At 41.3% G+C, this 13,803-nt stretch overlaps 1 protein-coding gene across 1 annotated transcript; it reads left to right on the top strand.

Annotated features, from left to right (window-relative positions):
• The first annotated feature begins 1,745 nt into the window (after positions 1–1,745).
• Positions 1,746–10,072, top strand: LOC134227261 (beta-1,3-glucan-binding protein 2-like). Its single transcript, XM_062708616.1, has 2 exons — positions 1,746–2,822; positions 9,203–10,072. The coding sequence occupies exons 1-2, from the start codon at positions 1,763–1,765 to the stop codon at positions 9,757–9,759; spliced, it is 1,617 nt and encodes a 538-aa protein (XP_062564600.1). The 5' UTR covers positions 1,746–1,762; the 3' UTR covers positions 9,760–10,072.
• Positions 10,073–13,803: the final 3,731 nt, after the last annotated feature.

The following is a 13,803-nucleotide window of genomic DNA, read 5'->3' as shown; positions in this document are numbered from 1 at the left end:
TTAGTAAGGATCTTCCAAAAAAAGCGTGTTTCATTTCCAAACAAGTTTAAAATGAAATTTTGAAAAAAAAATCTGATCGAAATAACAAAAGAGTTCTTGTAGGAATATCCGAGAGCGTTCTAGAAGAAATTCTTAAAATAAAAAAAATATAAATTCCTACATTTTTAGAACGAATATTTTTATGTTTAGCCAAGTTGGCCTTACGGAGATATTTTCCTACGACATTTTTCGAACTTTTTTAGCTAGAAATTAGCTACATGCTAGTTGCCAATGTTGAGAAAAACTTAAAATCTCAAAACTCACGAATGATTCAAATCAACTCAACTCAGCATCTAAACACTCATGACTCATCCATTTGAATCATCGTAGTTTTTTTTTAAGTTCTTTCATTGAAAACAGTGAATTAACGTTTTACGCATAGAAAAATTGATACTCCTACTTGTGTAAACAATAAATTGGCTACTATGTCTGAAACTCGATTATGCATTTGCACAACATGTGATAGATTTAGTTCGGAAAAGGTGTTAGAGGGTAACCGCTCCCTTCGGTGGGGTTTTATCCCACGAAACCAGTACCGTACGCTAGACAGGTGCTTTTCCTACTAAACTACGAAGGACCTCCGTCGGATGACCGTCGTCACACAACCCTATAGGGTTGAAGTATACTTCATCGACCGCCGTTGCTGATGAAGCGAGTGTGTAGGAGCCAGACAATACTAAATACTCATCCTACTTGGCTGACATTTGTACAAAAATACCTATGAGAGAGTCAATTCTGAAAATATATTGCGAGATCAAACACCTACCCCAAATATATTGTGTGATCAAACCCCACCCACCGAAGGGAGCGGTTACCCTCCAATACCTTTTCCGAACTAAATCTATCACATTTTGTGCAAATGCATAATCGAGTTATAAATTAATTTCCACTCCGAGTGGCTTAATACCCGGAACATAGGCATTTAACTTTGAATGTACTAAATAATTTGGCTCCAAAATGATATTAAACGCTTTTTGGAGCGAAATGATTTTTTTTGAAAACGAGGGGAACATGCGTTTAAGCCTGAAAAAAAAACCAGACGTGATGCTTTCCTTCAATTTGACGGTCTAATATCAAGTAATAATTGCTGCTGGTACATATAGCCTGAAAGCTGCCAGATGTTGACCAAAATTTGCATTTTTAAGATAATATAATTTTACTTAAAAAATGGCTATGAATAATTGATTAAGCAAAGCTATATGGATTACATTGACAAATTGTTTGCTAAATGTAGAAAAGTTTACATAGTGTAAGTGGTGGGAAAATTTGTAAATACATTAGGAGGCAATTAAATTACGCTGTACTATTTTATTATTTCCAAATTGCCTTTTCTTATCAATCAGTATTTTTTGTATGATTTCATAATCTGTATGGAGCCTAATCATCCTTTAGCATAACTGCGTAGTTTATGGATGTCATCTTATACGCTAACCGCACATTCGGTTAGCGACCGACCAGATCACCATACAGTTAAGTCGCACCTTTATTCATTCTATTCGCAAATTTTCTCACGCTGGAAAAGATGTGCAGCACGCGTAGATTATCTCGGCATAAGTTCACACATACGAGCACCCAAGCTGGATCGCATTCACTTTTTTAATTGATTAGTTCCAACGAATTGGAAATCGTGCTCATGATTGAGCGCAGGAATAGGAAAATACGATCAAACGGACACTTACTCATCCCCGAGCTCAGTGTCGATCGAACCACCCAAGTAGTCAAAATGTACTCCTTAGTCTGTCGTAATTTTATTATCGCGATGTTAAGCGTCTCAGTCGTTTCTATAGAAGCAACACCACGAAGAAACCCGCGATATCGTCCGCCAAAGCCTCGCTTCGAAGTGTTCAATCCGAAAGGTCTAATCGTATGGATTCCTGCCGAAGCAGGCATTACTCTTTTTACGTTTCATGCCAAGTTGAATAAACGCTTCGAAGATGAGTACGACTTCGGTCGGTGGACCAAATCAATTGTTCAGCCTCGCAACGGTCGATTTTCGTTCGTAGATCGGAAAGCGGAACTGCAGCCGGGAGATGTTATCTACTACAAAACTGCAGTTACGCACAACGGTGTGACGTATCGTGAGAACTACGGAAGCTATGAAATCACTAGGTTTACAGGAAATACCCCAGGAAGTGATAATGGAGTGGCGGGTGGTCGAAAAACTACCACCCTACCGCCGTTCGTGTACAAGAATAACGAACGGAGAACGAAGGGAGTGGATCAGGACACGTATATCCCCATGGGCCCTTTCGACTTTGAATCTAAGGAGCTCGCATCCCCTCCAGTGATAAGGACTAGAACGATTTCAACGCAAACCAGTGAGGAAGAGTTGGACTATAAAGAGTGTGATAGAGCTCGAACTCAAGTGAATGGTAGGAAAGTGTGCAGTGGGAGGTTGATCTTTGAAGAAACGTTTGATTCCAAAGAGCTGGATGGGCAAAAGTGGCGAATAGAAAACCGATTTGCGTCGGATCCGGATAATGAATTTGTGGTTTACGCGGACTTTAAAGAAAACATACAAATCCGAAATGGAAAGTTAAACATCAGACCATCGTTGTTCGAGAGCAAGTTTGGCCCGGGGTCAACCAATACGAAGTTCATGTTTGCTTCGGAATGCACGGGTTTGTTGAATTCTCGTGATTGCATTAGAGATCGGAAGATTGATTTCGATATGATTCCTCCGGTACTTTCGGCACAAATATCCACCTTCAACTCGTTTAAGTTTCGGTATGGGAAAATACTTATTCGCGCAAAGCTCCCGAGAGGCGATTGGATTTTCCCGCGTAAGTTTTGATATATCTATGTTCACTCTATTGGCTGAAACTTGGCGTATTCTTCTATTATAGTTGAAGTAAAATTAGTTGTGAGTTGACTTGTTAGTTATATACAATAATAATGAGGAATAGTATGGAATAAAAATGGCAGTTTGCCATTTCAATGCATGAAAAAGACTGCAACTCCTTAGTGAATTGTTTAATTTTAAGTATTTTTATGCCTGCCAATGCAAGATTTTTCCTAATCAATAATGGAGTTGAGATTTGTTCTACAATCTCGAACCGGACTCTGAGGAATTAACTAATTAATTAACTAATATTTGAATCATTTGCATATATCCATTCTACACAATTTCTAGGAAACAACAAAAAACTGTTTTTGAACAAATTGGCACCGAATCTATTGATTTCTTCGATACAAAATCAATAGTTTTTGGTAAAACTCAACACCCTGGGGCACTTCCAGTGCGAGAACTGCAAGCAATACTCCAAAATTGCTCTTCAAAGTGCGTGTACATATGTTACATATGCAGTTTCTCAAACAAAACATTATTTTATTTAACTAACTCCTAACCTAATTTTAATGGGTTTCGAGATTGCTGCAAAACCACACGAGGGCTAACAAGGCTCGATACAAACGGGCACGGAACAGACAAAACTCGATTTTTCGGAGGAAAAAGCGCCATCAGGAAGATCGAGACCGTGAAGAGACGGAGCAACTGAGCCGCGCTAGTAACGCACCAAAGTTCTATTAGAAGGTAAACCGCACACGTAAGGGCTACGTGCCACAGCCTGATATATGTAAGGACATCAACGGGAACCTTCTTACAAACGAGCGCGAAGAGATCCAACGGTGACGGCAGCACTCGAATGGCGATGTGGCAGACAACGGTAGCGGTATGGTAATGAACCTGGGAGCACGCGAATGGCATTAAAATTTGGCCAATTTTACTAGTCAATGGAACCGGTAACTTGGTAGGGAAGTATATCCTGAGAATCAGGTCACCCTTCAGCTTTAATTGAATGAAGCGCAGAGGCAGACATTATTTATAATTTCCAGATTAAGTTCTTTTTCGATTTTTTTTACATCTTTACTTCTTACATCTTATATTTTTTTTTCAAATCTGCTTTCTTCTTCTTCTTCATTGGCATTACATCCCCCAGTGAGACACTCCGCTACGCAGCAGTGTTTATTAAGCACTTCCACAGTAATTAAGAATCATTCAGTTTTAAGCCGAGTGAAAATTTGGTCGGATTTCGGTTCTCACGTACTTTAAGGCTAGGTTACAGATCAGGAACTTCCATATGTGTGGCCCTTTTTCGAAACACATGAGAACATAATTAATGGACAAGATTACCAAAGACGTGATGCTACTTTTTGCGTCATTTAAATCAATTTCGATCAAAAAGGACTGTGAATCGATTAGATTTGATATTTATTCACATGCGCCAACCATATTCATGGAAATAATTAAAATTATTTATTATTAATGTTTCTTCCTTATCGAGATTCTTGTTATTCTGATCCGCAGATTTGTCCTCACTTAAATTTATGGAAAAGGGTTTTGGCACGGGAAATCAATAATCCCACCCTATTACTCTTCTCCTATTTATCTTTTGATATTTTTTTATCTTCTTTATTTTTTTTATCTTTCTAATGCCCACACTTGCATTAAAGGCTGGTTTACATTTCGGAAAACGTGTTACGGGATTTGGTTCTCCATGCATTTTTAAAGGGCGCGATTAAGGGGATTTGGGCTAGGAAAACGAAAAAGGAGGGGGACCAACTCCCGTGACACGTTTTCCGAACTGTAAACCAGAAAGGATACATTGACTATTTTTTGTTATCTTCAATTATTGAGGATTGGAAAAGTTTTTGATATTGGTCAGTAATAAAATCCTTAGACCTTAATGCATGTTTGAGAGTGAATTGAAATAAATTTTAAAATACCAATTTTTCTTTTAATATAGAAAAATGCGCAATTTTTTGTTCCCTCATCTTGTCATAAGACGAGTTTGTACAATCCATTGAATTCCACCACTTAATTGTATCTTGACAGATACGTATTTCGACCTCAACAGTAAGGCCGTCTTCAGTGTCTCGTACTTGACTCGACTTACGACTCGACTCGAAGTACGAGACACTGAAGACGGCCTTGTGGCCTTACTGTTGAGGTCGAAATACGTATCTGTCAAGATACAATTAAGTGGTGGAATTGAATGGGATTGTACAAACTCGTCTTATGACAAGTGAAGACATTCCACTAAAAAGCTCAAAATAATTTTCTTAACAAAATGTTCCTTCATGTTTTTTTGTCCGCGCCCCTTTGAAGAGTGAAATATTTGCTAATCAGTAATTTTCCACAACTGACTTAATGCTTAGAATGTTTGTAAAGGTCTTCTTCTTCTTATTGGCATGACATCCCCACACTGGGACAAAGCCGCCTCGCAGCTTAGTGTTCATTAAGCACTTCCACAGTTATTAACTGCGAGGTTTCTAAGCCAAGTTACCATTTTTGCATTCGTATATCATGAGGCTAACACGATGATACTTTTATGCCCAGGGAAGTCGATACAATTTCCAAGCCGAAAATTGCCTAGACCGGCACCGGGAATCGAACCCAGCCACCCTCAGCATGGTCTTGCTTTGTAGCCAGGGATTGAACTTATCATTTCATTATCATTTAGTATTCAGCCAATAACTCATTCCAGACACGGAATTCCGAAATGTATTGTATGGCGGACTTCTAGCGCTGATTCCCCTCTACAACTTTGTCTAAGGGTACATTGTTCTATATCTAATATTCACCGCGGGAAACGCTAGTATCATTTGATATACTAAATGATAATAACACTGATTATCATTTAGTTTGTTCAGTGATCCAAGCGTTTCACGCTGTTAATATTAGACATAGAACAATGTACCGTAAGACAAAGTTGTAGAGGGGAATCAGCGCTAGAAGTCCGCCATACAACATATTTCGGAATTCCGCCTCTGGAATGAGTTATTGGCTGAATACTAAATGATAATGAAATGATAAGTTCAATCCCTGTTTGTAGCCGCGCGTCTTACCGCACGGCTAAGGAGGGCCCTAAGGTTTGTAAAGGTACTTAGTAGAAAGTTATGGTGGTGAAAAATGCACTCTAAAATTTACACGGAAAATGAAAACTAGGCTCATAAATTTTGAAATTTCCACAGCTCTTGAATTATATGGTTTTTGACATGTCCCGTTTTGCAAATGCGTTTGTCCCGTTTTTCCACTGAAATGATCTGGTTAGCCTAACCAGGGGAGCCTTCTTATATACCACATTGATCAAAATGCCCGAAACGGTGGGTGTAGTTGACCTCCAGAAACGTCAAATCAGAGACTTACCAGCAGGCAAGCTGGCAGCCATTACCGCTCGCGGAAAACTGGATAGGCTTGATTGAAGCAATTACCGCGTAGGGTTGAACTAGTGAAAAGCGTATCATGGTTTGAACCATTTTGAAATCAGTAGAAATTACCATCTCATTGGCAGGAAATAAACCTAAAACAGTATGAATGGCATATTTAGGTATACTGGAAGTGATAAAGTGTATTTAAACATTCGTACATATTGTTTAAGTAGTAAAATGGAGCGATTTAAAAACGTCCTGGATTTGCGCTAAATCCCCCCACCAGTGGCATAATTTCAAAAAGCTCATAAAGGACGCATTTTATGACACAGGAGTAAGATCAATATATCAAAAGAACACTATTTTTATCTGTAATTGATTGACATCATCATACAATTGAGAAACAGGTTTAAATAGTTAAAATAGTAACATTTATACAAGGTAAAAACCGATCATGGTTTGAACTAAATTCGTACCATGGTTTGAACTTGTAAATGCAGTCATGTTCTGTTGCTGTCCGCTAGGAGCGCTGCATGCGCCTAGCTGGAGCATTTTGTTTACATTTTCAATATGAAAAAAAACGCAAATTTCATATCGGTTATTTAGACGATTTTCACACGTTTCGAGTTACTATTCTAATGCGAGAATATGAATAGTAACACAAATTTGCGTTTCTATAGATTTCCTCAGCGTTTCATGCTTGTGATTAGTATTATATTTAGGAGCTGCTGCAGTAGTTCAAACCATGGTACGAATTTAGTTCAAACCATGAACAGTGTAGTTAAAACCATGGTACGAATCAAAGTTATGTAATTATTAAGTTTTTTCAATGAAACTATGCATAAATATGTGCACCCAGGATGTTTTTAGAAAGATAATGAACTAAGCTTCCATATAAACTAGAAATCGCAGTTGTAATATGTCCTTTTAATGAAATAGGGCAGTGCACGGGCTGCTTTGTCTCTTTCTCGCTGCAAAGAGATTAGAAAACAACAAGGCCAGTAAATGTCAAAATTTATAAAGAACGAAAGAGAAAGAGATTTTTCCGTGCAGTGCCCCATAAATCAACTTTGTTTTGACGGCTCATCTGAAACCCGCCATTTGGTTCAAACCATGATTGGATACCCTAATCACATTCATGAACGCCGCCTACAAGGTACTCTTCCAAATTCTATGCCGCCGACTAACACCAATTGCTAAAGCGTTCGTGGGGTAGTACCAGGCGGGATTTATGGGTGAACACTCTATCACATACCAGATGTTCGCCATACGTCAGGTTTTGCAGAAATGCCGCGAATACAACGTGCCCATACATCATCTATTTATCGACTTCTGAGCCGCATATGATACAATCGATCGGGACCAGCTATGGCAGTTAATGCACAAAAATGGATTTCCGGATTAACTGATACGGTTGATCAAGGGGACGACGGATCGGGTGATGTGCGTAGTCCGAGCTTCAGGGGCATTCTTGAGCCCCTTCGAAACGCGCAGAGGGTTACGGCAAGGTGATGGTCTTTCGTGTCTGCTGTTCAACATCACTTTGGAGGGAGTAATTCGAAGAGCAGGGATTGACAAGAGGATGACTTTCACGAAGCCCGTCCAACTATTTGGTTTCGCCGACGACATTGATATCTCTGCAGGTAACTTTGAGAAGATGGAAGACACCTACAAATTGACTGTCTACAAAACGCTCAATAGACCAATAGTTCTTTACGGACACGAGACCTGTACGATGCTCGTGAAGAGCCAACGCGTACTGGGAGTTTTCGCAAGGAAAGTGCTGCGTACCATCTATGGTGGGGTGCAGATAGCGGACGGTACGTGGAGGAGGCGAATGAACCACGAGTTGCATCAGCTGTTGGGAGAACCATCCATCGTTCACACCGCGAAAATCGGAAGACTGCGGTGGGCCGGGCACGTAACCATAATGTCGGACAGTAAAAAATGACAGTGAAAATGGTTTTCGACAACGATCCGAAGGGAACACAAAGGCGAGCTGCGCAGGGAGCAAGGTGGATCGATCAGGTGGGAGTTGATTTGCGGACCCTCCGCAGACTGCGTTATTGGCGACGTGCAACCATGGACCGAGCTGAATGGAGAAGACCTAGGAACTTTTTTCAAATAGGCGTAACTGTATTTGATCTTGAAATTTGAAACGGCTGATACTCTTACAATTCTGCATATTTCGTACAACTAACGTTACTACCAGATATATCGAAATCTATTCTTTCTGTTGGGCACACAAGTTCACCCAAATAGTTTGAATAAAAAGCACAATCGTGGTTCCAAAAATCAAGGTCAGAATCAATTACGCCCATTTAAAAAAAGTTCCTAGTCTTTTGTGTACTGCACAGGCCACTTCGGCCTTAGTTTGGTAATTAATAAATAAAAGATATATCAAATGGGGCATAGATACATATACATATAACAATAGATAACATGGTGACAGTCAGGTGACAGTGATCGAAATACCCAACTAGGAGAAAAAAAAACTTTCGTACAATTGAGCTTGAGCTCACTTATTTGAACATGATGAACTTGATGATGTTTGCTACTCCATTATGACTAGAAATACTATAGGGTTGCCAATTATGACCAAATCAGCTGTTCTTACACAGAGGACAACAGATAAGGCAGAAGCGGTAGCCATATGACTACCAAGCCCGTTTAAAAAAAATCTTACAAACAATTGAAATGAAAAAATATAGAAAAATTTGGAGATACAAATTTATGCAATGGCAGGCATACAGAAGCTTTCAATTAATCACTATAGGAAAGATTAAAGAATTCTGAATTTAAAAGCAAAAGATATTGGTTTGCCTTCGACTCTCGACCCTCTTATGCATGCATGTACCGATAATATTTTTTGATACTTAATTTCTTATAACTAATATAAATGTAACTTTATTTTTTCAAATTTCTTATTAACAAAAGATGAAAAATAGCCAGGTTTTAGCGAGCTTCTTTCACTTCCATAACCCTATCCTATACTATTATTATATATTTTTAGAACTTTACCTGAAACCCAGTAACGAATTCTACGGTCGGGACGAATACGCATCGGGGTTGATGCGAGTAGCATACGCTCCCGGTGGTCCCAAACTAAGGAATCAACTTTCTGGAGGACTAATTTTGAACCATGCCGAACCTCTCCGTTGCTCCAAAATGTGCACCCTAACCAGACCCGATAGCTGGAGTGATGGCTTTCACGTGTTTGGCCTTACGTGGAATTCCGATGGCCTGTATATGGAAGTTGATGGAGAAGTGTACTGTCATATCGATCCGGAAGAGGGGTTCTACAGCGAAGTCAAAGCAACGAAACCGCAAATTGCGAACCTTTGGAAATTGAGTGGCAATCGGATGGCTCCTTTTGATAAGGAATTCTTCATCAGCGTTGGCGTCGGTGTAGGTGGTCATTATGATTTCCATTTGTTTCAAGATAAACCGTGGAAGGACCTATCCGTAAAGGCAATGCACATGTTTTGGAGCGCTCGTGGAAATTGGTATCCAACGTGGAACAGTAATAGTACTTTACAGGTTGATTATGTCAAAGTGTATGCAATCTAAAGCGTGGATCATATCTAAACAATGGCTTTATTGCTGTACGTTAGCTAGGGAAAATGAAAATTTTAATAATTATGAGAGAGAAAGAAAAAAGCCTGGTGGGCTACAGTGCCGTTGCAGCCTGGCATGTTGTAGGTCTTGGTCGATGTTCCTACAGTTTCCATGAGCGACTAGGATCTTCAGGTGTGATTCCACCGTGTGCAGACAGCGTATCCGTTTCCTTGCACGAAGTTTCCGGCCTCTATCCAGTTCTCTGTTGAATATTATATTGTGATATTATAAGTATAAGATTTTTTACTAATAAAAATAAATCATACTTTTGGCCTCTTTTGGCTTTCTATTATATGTACTGAAAAATGGGAAATGTCAGTCAATAATGAGAGAAAGAGGTAAGTATGTACGATTCTGTAACATACGAAGAACCCCAAATAACTGTAGTGTATACCACTCTCCTGGTTTACAAACGATAGCTTGTTGTAGTGTCCTGACTTTATCAAATTGTATTGTATTGTTTATAAGTAAATAACATGTTTTTGTATAGATTGCTACAAATATAATGACCGTACAGTAGCTAGCTGGATTTACTGCGTGTGCTAACTAACAATAAGACAACATGTTGATATTACTTCGATCATTTATAATATACTAAAATAACCACAAAACATTAGTTATTGCATCTAATCAATCACAAATCAGCATACTAAATGCTAATTGCAATAGATCAGATTTGTTTTAACGATGTAAAGATGTATTTATTTTAGCATTATGAATGCAGCGATGCATTACTTATGCTTTATTTCAACATGTCAAAGTAATTTAATTTTTTTGCCTTTCTCGTATACTAAGTATACGTAAAGGCTATATGATCGCTCCAAAAACAAACTTTTTATAGAAGACTTGGAGGCCCATAGTGTTATATACCAATCGACTCAGTTCGACGAATTGAGGTGATGTGTGTGTGTTTTTTTTCTTCCTAAGCAATGGAGGGGGAATCTGCTCAACAGACATCCTGGGTTGTCCAGCAAGTACGGGGTTAGGGACCACCTCCAACAGCAAACGAGGAAGGCAGGACTACATCCCCGACCCGCTAAACCGTTTCCATTGCCGCCAAGCCCATCGTCCTTTCGGTACAACCAGAAAGTAATGCTTCAAAGGGGGGCCAGTGCACAACGCACCCTCGAGGTTAGGTGCGTGTACTTGCAGCATCGAACATCGTGACTCGCTTTTTTAGAAGAACACCATGGTATCATGCCAGCGCATTGCCGGCTTTCCAGGTGGCCTTACCACGCCCTACACTCAGGAAAATCGACACATACTTTATGGCAAAAATCCATGTATTTTAAAATATGCATATCATGCGTCGGCACATACTTAATTGCATACAAATTCACACATGGATACTATGACCCACATGGATAGTATGTGTGAACACTCATGCAATGCATGTGGGCGCATGGAATATATGTGTCGAAAATATGGAATCCATTTCGCTACCCCTATTGTAAAAATCCATGCGTGAACTCATGAATATAATGCGGAGTTTTTTGTGAGTGTATGTCCTCGGAAGGTGGGAAGGGTCGACTTCGCGCCTGCTTCCCTCTGCACGACTGGTATCAAGAGTGATGATGCCGCGTGCTCAAATTGACCTCTCTGTGATAGGGTCTATTCGTCAACACACAGAGGAACTTGCCGACGCGGTGCCTACGCCTGCCCCAGCCTTGACGAGGACCCCTTTCCGTCCTCGGGCTCGGAACCCGCCTGGTTGACCGACGCCGTGAAAGCGACGATACCATGTTGTTCTTCGCGCGGCCACTTGTTCGATAAAAAGATCGAGTTCGACTACAGGGCATGACCACCGGTATGACCTATGAAGCCGACTCCGATTTCTTGGACCACCTCTTATTTGCGCATGAACTAGCCATCCTTGAGTCCACGCACCACCTTCTGTGTAGCTCCGAGCCGATTTGGACGATAGCCGATAAAACGGCGTTCCAGCCAACTTCATCTTTACACATCCTCCGAACTAGGTTGTCCGGGGTAGTGTCCAGACCACATGTAGCAAGCATGTGGTCACGCATTGCGCGAAAATGTGGGCACACGAACAACACGTGTTCCGCCGTTTCCTCTAAACCAGCGCACACCAAACACTCGGGCGAGGCCGAGCAAGCCAGCTGCGTTACCTGCACTGTGTAGCACGCTTAAACGCCGGGTACTTCGAACTCGAACCCCCCACGGGATGCTTGCTGGAACAAATCAAACAATTGGGAGGGTTCGTGCAGCATTGTGCCTTGTGTCCCTCCAATCCACAGCGTCGGCAGAGATTGCTTCTGTCAGGGCCTTTGCAGTCCCATTGATTGTGCCCCGGTTCCAGGCACTTGAAGCAAACTTCGGGTTGCTCGTATATGCCCACAGGGCATACCGACCATCCCACCTTGACGCTCCCTAACTTGACTACCTTGGAGGCGTCCGCTGCAGATAGCCGAACCAATGCTACCTGCGTCCCTGCCGGACCTTTCCGTAGCCGAACGGCTGCGGTGGGCGTCTCCACTTCACACTGTCGCCACAGTGCCGTGACGAGCTCTTCGACTTCGGTGATCTCGTCCAGGTCTTTAACCCTTAGATTCACCTCCGTCGTGAGTGCCCTCACCTTGACCGTCTCGCCTAGGACTTCCTCCGCCAACTTCTTGTAGGCGGCGCCCTTTTGCGAGACTTCCCGCTTCAGCTCACGGATCATCTCGCCCATCCGGGTACGTCTTATTCGACGTACGTCAGCGCCGAGCTCACCGAGCTTGACGTCACTCCTCATCGCCTTCAAGACGTCCGAGTACTTAGCCTCGTCCGCCGTTTTTTTTTTCCTCGTTTGTCGGGTGAAGATTACTGCGTCCAGATTTTAGGACTATTGTGATATACCCTTTTGCTGTGAAATACGCAAGTTATCTCAGTAACATGTTTGTCACTGAGATACCTTGGTATCGACTGAACTCAAGACCATCTATTATTGATGAATAGAGATCCTGAGTTACAGTATGTGACTCCCCCATTCTGGCGAGACTAGCTTTATGAAGCCAACCACGTCCTTGGGGGATAAGATCCATATGTCAGCAGGCCCTAAAAAGGGCTTGCTGAGAACTTTGAACCTACGTTGGGTGAGTGCACTGCAATAGCAGAGGATGTGTTCTGATGTTTCTCTCTCCTCGTCACAGAAGCGGCAATTTGAGGTTTGGATTGCTCCGATCTTTTGTAGATGGTATCTGCAGGGGCAGTGTCCAGTTATTAGACCGGTGTAGATGTTGAGATCCCTTTTGTTGAGACCTAATAGTTGTTGGGTTTTCTTGGGGTTAATCGTTACGAGCCTTTTGGATTGGCTCGTATGGGGAAGTGCATTCCAGTTTGATGTGATTTGACTGACCATATATTTGTTCAGTTCCATTTTTACAGAGCAGTCTGAGATCCCGCAGAAGGGCTCAGGGCCAATGAACCTTTCATTAGATCCATTCCTGGCTAGCTCATCAGCAATCTCGTTTCCCTCAAGACCCGTATGTCCTGGGATCCAATATAGGTAGACTCGATTGCGTATGGATAAGTTTTTCAAAGCCAGAATGCATTCCCACACTAGCTTTGAGTTACAAGTGTAGTTATTAAGCGACTTAAGTGCCGCTTGGCTGTCAGAGAAAATACATATTTTTGCAAATCTATACTTTCTCCTCAGGCATAATAACACGCATTCTAATATTGCATATATTTCCGCCTGAAATATCAGGGCCACTGTCCTAAGTGGACAGAAATTTTTGTTGTAGGGCCATAGATTCCGGATCCTGTCAGATTATTCATTTTCGAACTATCTGTGAAGAAATTTATAGAGCCTGTTGGAACGTTGGGACCACCTCCTTCCCACTCCTGGCGGGAAGGAATGAACACATCGTAAGGTAAGTCATAATTGACTACCGTTTCCATCCAGTCACTACAAATTCCTATTGCGGGATTTATGGCAAATTCATTTAATATGCTGAGGTGACCTGTAAGGTCTCCCGACAGCAGTGTTTTTGT

The sequence above is a fragment of the Armigeres subalbatus genome, chromosome 3 (genome assembly GCF_024139115.2).
Source record: "Armigeres subalbatus isolate Guangzhou_Male chromosome 3, GZ_Asu_2, whole genome shotgun sequence".
NCBI lineage: Eukaryota > Metazoa > Arthropoda > Insecta > Diptera > Culicidae > Armigeres > Armigeres subalbatus.
The sequence above is the reverse complement of the archived record's forward strand: the minus strand, read 5'-3'. Positions and strand labels throughout refer to the sequence as shown.

Excerpts from the sequence above, each read along its gene's own strand:
- LOC134227261 (XM_062708616.1), top strand. The coding sequence starts at position 1,763 with ATGTACTCCTTAGTCTGTCGTAATTTTATTATCGCGATGTTAAGCGTC. Across the intron at positions 2,823-9,202 it reads AGGCGATTGGATTTTCCCGC|AACTTTACCTGAAACCCAGT; the intron begins GTAAGTTTTGAT and ends ATATATTTTTAG.